We start from the raw sequence: 15,096 nt of genomic DNA, 5'->3' as shown, positions 1-15,096 counted from the left end.
AAAGTGCTCGCGCATCTGCTACTAATAAAAAAGGAAATTAACTTATTTTGGCTTAAAGCCAAAAGGTAACTAAATGCAGCATTGTAAACTTTTTCTGACGTTCCTCGTTTTGTTGCTTTAATTTTTTTTCTTGAATTACGATTTCTGCGTCTTTTTTAAAAATTACATTTTCTGATTCATTTATAATTAGGTTAAAGTATTTGTTCACACTATAGTAATGGTTTTGTGCAAAAAAAAAAACCTCTTAAAAAATGTATTTTAAGTATAACTATAGTTGTTAACAAATAATACCATGTGCGCAATCTCTCCGAAACTATAAGGACAGATTGCGTAAAATCGTGTCCTTTGTTTTGTTGTAAGTGTTCCATTACATCAAAGCTTTAGAACAAAATAGCAATGAAAATGCATATCCAACAAATGATGTTACAATTATGCACAAAAATTTTAACAAAGCATTGATAAATAGAATGTTTTTTACTATTCTGTTGAGTTGTGCAAAAACTCTCCTAGCTTTATCTTAAACGTTTTAAAATGGTCATACAACGTTAAAGAAACGAAGTGGTTTTGTTATTTTAAACTTGAGTTTGTTATTTTAAACATGATTTTTTTTAAATAAACATAACAATTTTCCTCAAATGCTATCTTGTGAACGGGTTTTCCAAAAATTTAATATTTAAGGACTTTACTAAAAATTACTCACAAATTATCAATGAGGCAAAACAAAACAGCTAAATTGCAGAAATATTTGAATCGATTATTTAAGAAAGAGCATAAGTCCGATATCCATCGGACTTATGCCCTTTCTGAAATAATCGATTCATTTGTGATAGCATTGTGAAACGCCATCCTTTAAGAAAAAAAAATACGGTATTCATTTTATAGAATATATAGAAAGAGAGAGTTATCGATTATGCAACTATAGGGAACAACCGGAGTGGAATGATAGCTACATTTATATACCAAGACAAAATGAAAAATTATTTCTAACATGTCCAGTTGATGTAGCAGTAAGAGTCTTTAGATTCTACGTCTAATGGACAAACTAGATTTTTTTTTGAGCAATCACGATTGCTTATTGTTCTCATTTCACCGTCTTTGGTGTCCGTGCCTTTTTCAGCACCCACCGTCACCTGCAGGTACGACTCCGTCCCCCGGTAGCCGCTCCTAGTCGGTAGCGTCCTACACACATGCACGCTCATACACATACGCACTCACACACATACACACAGCGCCTTTACACACATACACACAGGTACAGGTCTACACACACACAAAAGTCTACACATACACTACTACATACGTCTCCGTTCAAGAGGAGAGGTAGACTTGGAGAGACAGGAGCCGTGTCTAGAAACAAGTGAGTAGGGTAGTAATTAATGGGTAGGGTCCTGTCGCAACTCGTGATTGCGAAAAACGTAATTTGAATTCAAAATTTCAGAATTCAAATTAATTTTTCCTTTTTAAATTTTATTTTGCTTATAATTATAGCTCTCTCAATCAACTCCATTCTCCCTTAGGGTAGACTTAGGGTTTGACCGGGGCACATTTACGCGGATTTTTTTCAATGAATTTTCTCATTTTTATATTTTAACCTAGGAAATTTTAGACATTGTGGTTTTATAAAGCAGTAAATGAAGTCCAAATTGGTATATTTAGTTTTTGCTCAGCTGGTGTTTTTAACAGTAAAAAAATGTTTTTTGAGCCCAAGTCCTCCGATTACGGGCAAGTTTACACATCGAGTGAAGCACCTCTACGCATATTAAAAATGATACCAAGGAATAAGTGAAATAGATATTTAACCAAATTTAAAAATTTTATTTCTTTTAAAACCCTTTAAAAATAAGAAAATCACAAATAATTAATTAAAGAGCATTTTACAGGCTAAACTAAAATCATAGGGCATACTTCTAATTAAAAACAGAAACTATTTAGTCATCTTCTTAGTCACTGTTAGATTTTACTAACAAAAATAAAATTTCTTTTTGCATAACTATCATGGGACTGCGTTTTGCCATCTAAGACATTGAACTCTGTCTTTTTTGCGATTGGTTGTGTGCTTTCAAACAATAGATGCAAGCATAATTTTCTACTTAGAATCGTTCACTAATTTCTTTTTTATAGAGTTTACTAACTTTTCCCTGTCGCAGGTTTTGGTTTCACACTTTTTTTTTGATGTCTTCTATTTCTGCTTCTATAGTAACTTGTAAATTTTAAAGTAATTTCACCTTTTTGTTTTGTCCTGCCCGTTATGTTTTTTTATTTGTAGCTTAACTGCTCTTGTCTGATGCGTCTTTAATCGGAGTATCAGTTAGGATTCTGAGCATCCTTATTTTTTTCCTTTCCTGGTTCTTAAGCTTTGGTCCTGCTTTTGAAAATGGTCTCAGTTGGGGTAGTACACATGTGACGATGTGGAAGGCCCACTGCAAAAATACTTGGATTATCGATAAGTCTTTTCATTATCTTGACATCTAACGTCGTTCTGTTAGTGTTTTGAACTTAATGTCTTACTTTCTTTTAAATAAAGAAAATATATTACAGGCTGAATAGCGTATAAACTTAAAGCTTAACATTCATGAAGACAACACTATATGATTGTAAGCTATAAGATACGAATCTGTTACTTAATTAAAAGTGAATGGGGATTTTCAAAACTACATTACATGAAAATAATAAAGGCTTGAAACAGTACAGCGCGAAAAAAGCGTCCGAGCCCTGTTTAGAAGTAAGACAGAGTATAGTAAGACACAGTAAGATTGTTCGTAAATGTGTCCCGATGAAAATGCGTATACGTGCCCCGTCGGCAAATTTCGATTTATTTTTAACGTGCAACAAAATTTAATAACTTTTCTGTCCATACAAATACAATTCTCAATAAAGGATAAAATTCTGCTAATTTTTATATATTTATTGTTCCTTAACTGTGTATTATTTACTCACAATAAGCATCAAAACGTTCAACACAAAATCTACTCAACTTGATAAAAATCAGATTATCTTTTCTGCATGCTAGACCGAAGCTCGACTGATGCTCAAAAACTTGTGAGAATATTTGCTAGGGTGCAGCATCAATCTGGTATGACTGTTGGCTCTCCACTTATTATTCGTTTTTGGAAAAAGGCACTGCTTAAACGTGCCCCGGTCTAGCCTACTCTCTTGAATTTGAGCGGGAAAAGCAAGTTCGTGAAGCAAGAAAAGAGATTAGTTTTGCTAGCTTTGCTTACACTGTCAAAGCTACGGGTGCCATTAAATAGCTATTTCGCTCCCTGGGCTGAAAGCACGGTGCCTCAGGGTGCAATGCAGGTTAGGAATTGTGAACAAGGAGAATGACGCTAATAAATGTGAAGACGGACCTCCTAAAAGAGAGGGTGAAACGTCGGCGCAGCAGGAGCTCTGATGACATCGTTTATCAACCACAATCGATGGCGGACGAACGCAGTAACAACGTAGATGCTATTCTACATTGAATGAATTCGAAATTAGATTAAAACTAAAGGTTTCTGCAATTTACTCTTCAAAATTTCGCGTAAATACAGACATATTATCATAGTGTAGCTTTGAATGCTTCCGAACATATTTATAAGTGTTTTAAAGTACTTTGATTCTTCAGTTAGCCGTTATGTACATTTGCTATTTCTATCATGCATAAATTTTACCAAAAATAGCTATCAGCACTGGATAAGTAACATTTAATAATCAAAACGCTTAAATTAGATGATATTTGAAAAGTTATTTCAACTATTAATTTTGAATATCTGGTTTTAATTGCTTGTACTGTCAGAAAGCTTGTGGATTTGTAACGAAGAGATTTATTGTTAACAATGTGATGCACTAAGCAAATGTACGGAAATTCTAACGATGCTACGTATAAACAAAACATAAGAGCTTCACGATAAACCGTTTTGCGGATATTTTGGAATAAAGCACTGCCTAAAATGTTTCATGTGTTAGAAGATAGCATCTTTAAAACAAGTGAAATGTTAAAATTTTTGACATCTTGAGCTTTTATAGCACTAGTTTTTCATCGGAAGAGCAGCGATCGCGCTGAAAAGAAATTTGATTTTGGTTAAAGAAATATTTAATAATGTTTAATGTTTGAATAAAAGTTTTTTTTTTTTTTTTGAAAGCTTATGAAGTATATATATTTTATCAAAAGATTAAAGCAACATATATTTAAAGTTTTAGTTTCTTTTAAATAACGTTATTAATAATAGTATGATTGAGATTTTTTTTACAACTATAATAATACCAAATGGTTTTTAAATGGAATAAAAATGTTCTCAAAGCTGTTTAAAGAAATTAATTTTTTTTCTTACTTATGTTAAATATAGCTTCTGAATTTAACAAAGTTATTGTTTTTACAAATATACTAAACAATTTGTATGTCTTTTAGGCCACAGAAACTAAAGTTACTGCTAATGATTTTGGAAGTCAACTGATGACTAGGAGAATTACTATAGCAGGTGGATTCCTGGATATTGCATTATTCACAGCAAATTGTGAGCAACTGAAATTTGTTCTAGAATTGGGAAATTTTCACATATACTACCAGCAAGTCTTAGGCCTTATTATCACATCGCTTATTCTTCAAGTAAGAACATTTTTATTTTAATAGTGTTCTTTTTCTTTTTCTTTTTTAAGGAAACATTTTTCTTCTATGCAAAAACAATGCTGCTTACCATTTTTTTAGATGACAAAAAATATTTGTTTTTGAAAGATAGAAACATATTTCTTCTTCATAAGAATAACGTTGTGTATATCATTAGTTTACTTTTGCGATATAATTGCCCTCCCCCCACCACACGCGAAATGTAAGAAAAGCAGGAAAAACAAATATAAATAATATGCAGATTTCCTTCTAAGAATAATTGGGCATGTCATTCAATATTCTGCATTCTTTGTTAAAACCTGTCTTTAAAAATATTATCATACATTCCTTATTGTACTGCACTTCAAATTTTTCAGCTATTTTTTAGATAAAATAATGCAGAAAATATATGTTGAAAACTGTATCAGACGGAACTTTCTGCATTTATAACAAAACTCTAACATTTATCATGAATATTCCATTAAAATATATATGGAGAAGAAAATTAATAGATTTTGGATTGTCTTAAATGAGACTAAATGAAGTTTACATGCATATAACATGACAATCGTATTTTTCAGTTCTTGAACAAATAGTTATGCGGTAACTTGTGCGAGAAAATGAAATTTGCAATCTAGCGTTTCATTTTATTTAATAAATATTCCACTTCATTTTGGACAGCAACTTCATTGCTAGGAGTTAAATCAGTTTTCTCAAAAGATTTTTGATTAAAGGATTAAAGTTAAATAAATTAATTAATTTATACTTTAAACATTATTTTTGCAGCTAGAGTTGTTTTATTTTTCAAATACAGAAAAACGAAAAGCAAAATCAAAATAGACGCAAACATTGAAAAAGCCAATATGTGTCTTAAAAACCGAAGTATTTTCAATAAATAAGTTCATGAATGAGTTGCAAAATACAGCTGAATAATTTGACTCCTGGATCTGAAATTTTTAGGGAGTGAAAAGTTTCTTCAAATGAGATTAAACAAATTATTCCTATTAAACTGAGATTCTTGGTGGTGAGCTCCGCTCATGTTTCCGTTGGTTTTCCGAAAATATTCAAATATTTTACAATGTTCTCCTAAAAGTTTTCACAGCAAAAATTAACAGAACAGAAAAAAACAGAACAAAAATTCTCACCAAACGTAAACTTTTTATAAACGGATACTTACATTAAAATAATAAATAGCATGAAAAACCTGATCAAATTTCGTCCTTTCTTTTCTTTTTCTTTTTTTTTTTTTTATTAGTTCTTGGAAATGTTTGCAAACACATACTCAGGATTGGAAATATCGAAGATTTATGAAACATTGGTAAGGTGATAAAGCATATATTTTCGCTACACATCGCTACTTGTGTCGATTGTGACTTTCATTTCGCGGAACTAATGTTTAACGAATGATAAAATATTGTCATATCAACCGGAAACATCTGCGCCTAGCACCAATCGACACACCGAAACAGCTGTTGAACCAGTCCCCTCTCCGTCTGAAATATGGCATAGTCCATGTGTGATCAATTTATCTGCTGCTAAGACCAACTTCGTAAGGTAACAAACAGTATTTCTTTAAAAGTTTTCATTAGTTGAAACCATCAGAAAGTATTAAGTTTAAATAAATAGATTTTATATGTTGAATACAGGGGTATCCATCTTTCTAAAAGTGATGGAGATCTCTTTCAAATATTTAGGAGCCCTTCCTGCGAACAACAAAATCCCCTGCCCAAAATTTACGATTCCTTTGAACAAACCAGAAAAAAATGTCAATGGTCTTCGTTTGCTCTAGAGGGTGGGCATTATGTAGTATTAAAATCCATCAGATTTTATGATATTACTCTCTAGTGAAAACCAAGTAGGGTAAACCGGGGCACATTTACGAGGATTTTTCTCAATGAATTTTCTAATTTTTATGTTTGAACCTAGGAAATTTTAGACATTGTGGTTTTATGAAGCAGTTAATGATTTCAAAATTTGTATATTCAGTAGTTGCTCAGCTTGTGTTTTTAATAGTAAAAAAAAATGTTTTTTAAGTCCAAGTCGGTTGCGTAAACTTGCCCCGAACACGGGACAAGTCTCTTAAAACACTTTAGTAATAAGAAAATCTGAAAAAAAATAATTAAGAACTTTTTTATAGTCCTAAAATCATAGGAGTTATTGCAAATTAAAAACAGAAACTATTTAGTTATCTTCTTCATCACTCTTAGATTTTACTAACAAAAATATAGTATTTATTTTCGCATACTTGTCATGGGACTGCGTTGGTTGTGTGCTTTCAAACAATAAATGCAAGCACAATGTTCTACTTCGTAAACAGAATCGTTCATTAATATCCTTTTTACAGAGTACTAACTTTTTCCTGGTCGCAGGTTTTGGTTTCATACTTTTTTGTTTGATGTCTTGTATTTCTGCTTCAATCGAAACTTGTAAATTTTAAAGTAATTTCTATTTATTGTTTTGCTCTGCCCATTTTTTTATTTGTAGCTTCTAACTGCTCGTGTCTGAAGGTTTCTTTAATCGGATTATCAGTTAGGATTCTGAGCATCCTTGTTTTTTTCTTTTTTTTTTCCTTTCCAGGTTCTTAAGCTTTGATCCTACTTTTTCAAATAGTGTCAGTTGGGGTAGTACACATGTGATGATGTGGAAGGCTTATTGGGAAAAATACTTGGATTATCGATAAGCCTTTTCATTATTTTGACTTGTAACGTGGTTCTGTTAGTGTTTTGAACTTAATGTCTTGCTATCTTTAAAATAAATAAAATGTATTACTGGCTGAATAGTGTATAAAGTTAAAGAAGAACAAATATGAAGACAGCACTATATGATTGTAAGCTATAAGATACGAATCTTTTACTTGATTTAAAATGAATGGTGATTTTCAAAACTAAATAACCTGAAAATGCTAAAGATTTGAAACAGTACAGAGCGAAAAAAGCGTCCGAGGCCCGTTTAGAAGTAAGACAGAGTAGTAAGACACACTAAGAACGTGCGTAAATGTGCGCCGATGAAAATGCGTAAACGTGCCCCGTCGGCAAGTTTGGATTTATTTTTAACGTGCAAAAAATTTTATATTAACTTTTCTGTCCATGCAAATACAATTCTCAAAAAAAGGATAAAATTCTGCTATTTTTCATATATTTATTTGTTTTTACAAAGTATTATTCCTTTACAATAAGCCTCAAAACGTTCAACACAAAATTTACTCGGCTTGGTAGAAAACAGATTTTCCTATCCGCGTGCTAAACTGAAGTTCGACTGATGCTTAAAAACTTGTGAGAATATTTGCTAGAGAGCAGCATCAATCTGGTTTGTCTGTTGGCTGTCCAGTTATAACTCGTTTTGGAAAAGGGCTCTGCGTAAACGTACCCGATGCGTAAACGTGCTACGCATCGGGGTCTACCCTACGATTTTTTATAATTTTTCCTGTGATAAAATTTCTGTCGGTGCAAAAAAGGAATGAGTTTTCAAGTTAAAAACACGTGATTATGAATCTTCTATGCGTTTATTATATTATTTTACCTTATAATTTCCTGTTTATCAATTACACATAGCTGCATAAAGACTTGAAACAGCTGTCCTATTTGTAATAAGTACCCCATAATTGCAGCATCAATAATAATTCAATAAGAGTCCCAGTTTAACCAATTCGTTATTAGTTTTCTTTCTGAAGTTTCAACAACTGACAGAAAGCAATAAAAAACTTGGGAGAAGTCAACAAAAAGTCTCTTAAAAGTCTCAAGCTTTGACGAATTTAGGAAAATCAGTTTTTAATCAATGTAATACAAAATACTAGAAATAATCATTAGAGCAGAAATAAATCAATTAATCACGATCTTATAACCAGTTCTTTATCGAGGAAAACTGTATCTTGTTGATAAGTATTTAAAACGAAAGGGATAATAGAAAACAATATGTACATGAATGACAATTTGAACAAGTCTGGACCCTAATATGTTGATATTAAATGTGCGAAAAGGTGCATCGATCCTTTTTTTTTTTTTTTTTTTGCCCGAACTCGTCATCAAGAATGCAATTTAGGTTTACTGACCTAAATTTAGGCCTAACAGAACACCACCTATCACACTTTTAAGCTGTTTCATACTTATTTCTTGACCATCATAAAAATATTCTTTCATACTATTGAAGAATGTTTATTAACCTGCGAGAACGCGCGCTACTCAGACGAACACGAGAATGCGCAAGGGGTGTCCTGCACCCCAGTGAAAAATTTCCATAATTTATTAAGCAAAAGTTTATTTTTCACGGTGTTTTTTAAAACTTCCTTACGCCAAACATAATTATTACTCTAAACTTTGCAAAGCAACCTATTTCATGAGTGATTTTCGCCAAATGAAGACAAAAATTTGAAATTTATTTCATATAAATAGACACTTACATTAGTTGATGCATTCGGTACACATGGCATCAGAATGATTTTTAACCGACGAAAAAACGGAGGAGGTTCTCAATTCGACACGTATATTTTTTTTTTTTTTTTTTTAATGTATGACCACGCATAACTTTTTACAGAACAGTCTGATTTTGATAATTCTTTTTTTATTGGAAAGGGTATACCCCGAAGGTGGTCCCATAAAAATTTTGAAAAAAAAATCCTACCCTAAGGGTGGGAAAAGGGGGTTGATTTGTTGTTCACTCACAGATTTTTAATGTATGACCACACATAACTTTTTACAAAATAGTCCGATTTTGATAATTCTTTTTTTATTGGAAAGGTTATACCCTGAATTTGGTCTCATATAAATTTGAAGAAAAAATTCCTAACCTAAGGGTGGGAAAAGGGGGAGATTTGTTGTTCACTCACAAATTTTTTTATATATGACCACACATAACTTTTTACACAATAGTCCGATTTAGAATATTCTTTTTTTTATTGGAAAGGGTATAGCCTGAAGTTGTTCCTATATAAATTTGAGGGAAAAAATCCTACCCTAAGGGTGGGGAAAGGGGGGCGATTAGTAGTTCACTCTAAGAGTTTTTGATGCTGAATTGGGTATAACAAAAAAAAAAAAAAAAAAAAAAAAAAAAAAACTCACGATGAATAAGATGCAGACTTGTATGTCTCTTGTGTGTACTGTCTTGAGCAGGTAAACGACAGTATCTGCAGAAATGAGTTTTCGAGATATTTGAAGAATTGTGCGCTGGATTCAGTACTATCAACTGGGAAATGTTGGAATTATATTTCTTTTAGCGGAAACCAAAAAAGCTAGTTTGTACAACAAAGCTAACGTACAAACAATGATGACAAAATGCAAAAAAAAAAAAAAAAAAGGATAAAATTGCAGTTATAGCCCTTTACCTGCACACGGCAGTGTAGACCTCTCAATCTCTGGTACTTGTGATTAGGGTTAGTTTTCAGTGCCAGTCGTTAAACATTTTTTATATTCAGGATTTGTATGAAAAAATAGGGCGAAGTTTAGTGATGGTGACATACTATTTTTAACGGACGAAAAAATGGAGGAGGTTCTCAAGTCGACACGTATATATATATATATATATATATATATTTTAATGTATGACAACACATAACTTTTTACAGAATAGTCCGATTTTGGATATTCTTTTTTTATTAGAAAAGGTATAGCCTGAAGTAATTCCCCTATAAGTTTGAGGGAAAAATTCCTACTCTAAAGGGGGGGGAGAGGGGGTGATTAGTTGTTCACTCCAAGATTTTTTGATTCTGAGTTGGGTATTACAAAAAAAAAAAAAAAAAGCTCACAATGAATGAGCTTCAGACCTGTATGTCTCTCGTGGGTACTGCCGTGGGCAGGTAAGCGGCAGTATCTGCAGAAATGAGTTTTCGAGATATTTGAAGAAATGTGTGTTGGATTCAGTAGTATTAACAATAAGAAAATGTTATAGTTATATATTTTTTTCTAGTTTGTACAACAAAGCTAACGTACAATAGATGACAAAATGAAAAAAAAAAAAAAAAAAAAAATGAAAAAAAAAAAATGCAGTTACTGCCTTTGACCTGCCCACGGCAGTGTAGACCTCTCAATCTCTGGTATTTGTAATTAGGATTAGTTTTTTAACCGACGAAAAAACGGAGGAGGTTCTCAAGTCGATCCGTATATATAAGTTCTTTTTTTTTTCATGTATGACCAGGCATTACTTTTCACAGGTTCGTCCGATTTTGATAGTTCTTTTTTCATTGGAAAGAATTTTCCCGGAAGTTGTTCCCATATAAATTTGGAAAAAAATTTCCTATCCTAAAGGATGGAAAACAGGGGTGAGTTATTGTTCACTCAAAGGTTATTTACTTTTTTTCGTGTAAGACGACGCATAACTTTTACAGAATAGTCTGATTTCGATAGTTGTTTTTTTTATTGGAAAGAGTATACCTAGAATTTGGTCCCATGTAAATTTGGAAAAATTCCTTATCTAAAGGTGAGATATTAAGAGTGATTTATTGTTCGCTCACAGATTTTTTATTACTGAGTTGTGTATTACAAAAAAAAAAAAAAAACAACTCACGATGAATGAGCTTTAGATTTGTCAGTCTCTTGATTTAGAGCTCTCAGTCTCTGCATTTCTGCTAAAGCTCGTTCATCGTGAGGTTTGTGTAGTAACTTATTTGACTCTAGATCAGATAAAGCAATACCCTCAAGTGTTTTTACTCTACTCAGTGCCACATATGCCTGTCCTTTAGCAAACATTTTCTTTCCGAGGTCTATTACAGCTTTATCAAGGGTCGTACCTTGCAATTTGTGTACCGTGACGGCCCAGCATAGAATTATTGGCAACATCCTGTGCTCAATGTCACCATAACCTTTCGTTCCTTGAAAAGTTGCTACCACTGGAGGTATGGCGACACAACCATCGCTATCTTTTAGTCTGCTTCCTATGCTTTCATCGTCAAACTTAACTAATATGCAGTCCGGTAATTCTCCTTCCTCTAGTTGATCCCTACGTATTGATGGCCATTTTATTTTTTTTTAAATACCCATTGCACCATTGACGAGGCCGTGAGATACTGATATGTTACGTCTCAACATCACACGAGATTCGGCAGCAAGTTTTACCTCTGATAAAAGTCCACCACAATTGTTCACATCTTTCGGGACAACATTATCTGGAGGTTTCTTTCCATAGGTAGCAATTTCACGAGACTCATCTATGGAACGGATTGTATAGACACGACGTCCTCAATTTCATTTGAAACTCGCTCTCTTATCAGATCTAAACGATGTGCGCGTTGCTCTTCACTCTCATTTGAAAGTCGCTCTCTTATCAGATCTAAACGATGAGCGTGTTGCTCTTCACTCTCATTCGAAAGTCGCTCTCTTATATCTAAACGACGAGCGCGCTGCTTATCACCTTCTTGCAATAAACTATCGTTATTGTAGCTTCTCATTCTCGACAGTCTTTCCTCGCGCTGACCTAAACTCTCCTGTAAACGTGTTAAAGTAATTCTCTTTCTGTTTGCTTCCAACCTTTTTTCTTTCTCATTAATAGATTCTTCTAAACATCTTTTCCTCATCCGAGCAGCATTTTTTGTAGGCCTACCCATGTTAGTATATAAAGCCTGCTTTTTTAAAATTATTTATGTAACACAACAGATAATTGTTAAAATACGATTATATATATATATATATATATATATATATATATATATATATATATATATATATATATATATATATATATATATATATATATATATATATATATATATATATATATATATATATATATATATATATATATATGTTAATAGCTAAAGTAAGGTAGGTAGCTATTTTAAAAGTAATCAAAAATATAAGCATACAGATTATAGCCACATTAGTAGCTTATAGCCACAAAAAATTATAAAATAAAAACTTTTTAACAAAAAAATTAAACCGCCGAAAAAACTGAAAAGCAAAAAATAATAAACCATTTTAATTAAACCTTAATAACTAAGTTCTTAAACTGATGTAAGTATACCTAAGTATATATTTTTGTAATAATTTAGAGTTTTTAATTAACCTTAATAACTCAGTTCTTAAATTAATGTAAGTATACCTAAGTAGTTTTGAGTCGGTGCCAAACAATAAATAAACAAAGATCCCTAAATTACCTAAATTTAAAGAAATAACCAAATAAAATTAGCAATGTAATGTGAAATGTCTGGCGATAAACATAAATGTTTCAAAAAATGCTCCCTCCACACGCCATCATTAAATCATGAATACTAGTAAATCGTATACAACGAAAAGTACCTCTCGTTGGAGCTTTGAAACCTTTGGGACCTCGCACGAGAGAGGCAAACAACCAGTGAGAAAAATCTTCAGGATCATGTATGCAATTAACGGCTACAGTTGTTATGCCATACTTACGCTGAATAATACTATGACCCACAAAACCATTTATTTGAGCTTTTAACAAGATGAGAAATCCTTCTTCAGTATGATGAACAATGATATAAACATTTTGACTGTTGTATATGAGGCAAAAGCTCAGTAGCAGCCAAATACTCGACACGTGCTTCTTCGAGACCACTCGACGACGTTCGGGTTTAACTTCGTGAACGCTCGGCATTTTCCGGCGAAGGGGCGTGTCGCCATACGCCACCGCTGCGCCTCACGCTTTACAAAAATAATTAATTTGCTTGTTTGGCACCGACTCAAAACTACTTAGGTATACTTACATTAATTTAAGAACTGAGTTATTAAGGTTAATTAAAAACTCTAAATTATTACAAAAATATATACTTAGGTATACTTACATCAGTTTAAGAACTTAGTTATTAAGGTTTAATTAAAATGGTTTATTATTTTTTGCTTTTCAGTTTTTTCGGCGGTTTAATTTTTTTGTTAAAAAGTTTTTTTGCAAAAAATGTTTAAGCATTTTAAACAACAAGATTTTGTTCTCGTTCCTACTACCGCAAATACAACAGCACTTGTATGACACCTTTTTTTTTGTTTTTGGAGTTGGCTCTGTTGAAATATTATCTCTCAAATTTTGGTTTTGTTTGATGCTTGACATCGCTCTTTGATCCGCATGGTTTTTGACTAGTTGAACTTCCAAGTCTTTAATGAAAGGTCTACTCCTTTTTAATACTTATTTGAGAATTTTTGATTAAGAGCAGCAAAACTCTGCGGTAGAATGTAGCTATATTTAGAAGAGACAAAAATAGCACCAGTGGCCTTTTTTTTTTAAATCCTTGCCTTAGAAGAAGCAGCTAACCAATAAATGTCTTCAGTTCATCTTTGCTGATATTATTGGCATTTCTTTATCGAGAAAAACTATATCTTTCTTTTAATAGGTATTAGTAGACTTCATTATAAAAACCAGAATGCTTTCAAAATAAAATTGAAAATGATTCTGAAGGCCTTGAAATATTACTCACGTGCTTCGTATTTCTCAGAAGTTTCTAAATAATGCTCTTTTCTAGTGTTCTTACGTTGGAACGGTATTTTTCTTTCATCCCTTTTGTTTGATCATCTTTTCCTATGGAAAAAGTTTCTCTTTTACGACCAATTATTTCATCATCTTCAAAATTATGGCGACTATAATTTAAAACTATTATCAGGCTCCTCATCGGATTTTTATATATATATATATATATATATATATATATATATATATATATATATATATATATATATATATATATATATATATATATATATATATATATATATATATATATATAGATATATATATATATATATATATTGATCATCAGTGGAAACTTCATCCAACAGCTTTTGCAAATGTCTCATACCCTCATCATATGTCATGTAGCGCGACATTTTCGACGAAAATCTGAGAATCACAAGGACGCGCAAGGGGTGTTTGACACCCCATATAAGGAATTCTAGGAAAACCGCTGCAGGAATGCACACAGCAAACATGCCCTTCATTAGCAAGTGACCTTCGAACCAGCTACACCGAGTTTGATCCATTTTCAATTAAGGAACCTTAAAAAGTTCGAATAATAACATTCTGTGGGGTGTCAAACACCCCCTTGCACATCCTCGCGGGTTAAATATTCTGAAAGTAAACATTTTTATAAAATATAAATTTTGGTTTATTTTTTAAACTCATATTATTTTCTGCCTGCAATATTTTTGAAAACCAGTTTAAAGCAACATAAATTGCTGGCAAAATAAAAATAAGATTGATTTCGTCACCTATCATAATTTAGATATATTATAGGTATAATATTTAGCATATATTTTAATATCATTATCTTAGAGCTACATTAAGGCTCTTTTCCAGCCGCTGAAACTCACATAGCAGAAGAAGAAAGAAAACACGTTCATTCCAGACATGTACTTCAGGCATCAAAACAATTTCCAGCTTTCAACCAAATTCTTGCGGCCTATAACTTATTTGTTTTTTACTCTTCTACCACTGGGCTACTTAAATGTACTTCATCTAAAGTAACTTATGCTACTTAAATATAAAACATTTAAAAATTCAAAATGCGTAAAATGGTTAAAGCGTGACGCTTATTCAGCGTATTTTTTAATCCAACTAACAATCTGATATTTTGTTTATAC

The 15,096-nt window shown here is 32.1% G+C and overlaps 1 protein-coding gene across 1 annotated transcript in view; it reads left to right on the top strand.

Moving 5' to 3' along the window:
• Nucleotides 1-15,096, top strand: part of LOC129219304 (ninjurin-B-like) — a 109,826-nt gene that overhangs the window by 90,110 nt on the left and 4,620 nt on the right. The window contains exon 4 of the mRNA XM_054853647.1: nucleotides 4,391-4,588. Within this exon, the coding sequence (XP_054709622.1) occupies nucleotides 4,391-4,588 (198 nt within the window). The remainder of the gene's footprint in view (nucleotides 1-4,390; nucleotides 4,589-15,096) is intronic.

This window comes from Uloborus diversus, chromosome 3 (genome assembly GCF_026930045.1).
Source record: "Uloborus diversus isolate 005 chromosome 3, Udiv.v.3.1, whole genome shotgun sequence".
NCBI classification, from domain to species: domain Eukaryota; kingdom Metazoa; phylum Arthropoda; class Arachnida; order Araneae; family Uloboridae; genus Uloborus; species Uloborus diversus.
Note: the sequence above shows the minus strand (reverse complement) of the source record. Positions and strands in the feature narration are given on the sequence as shown.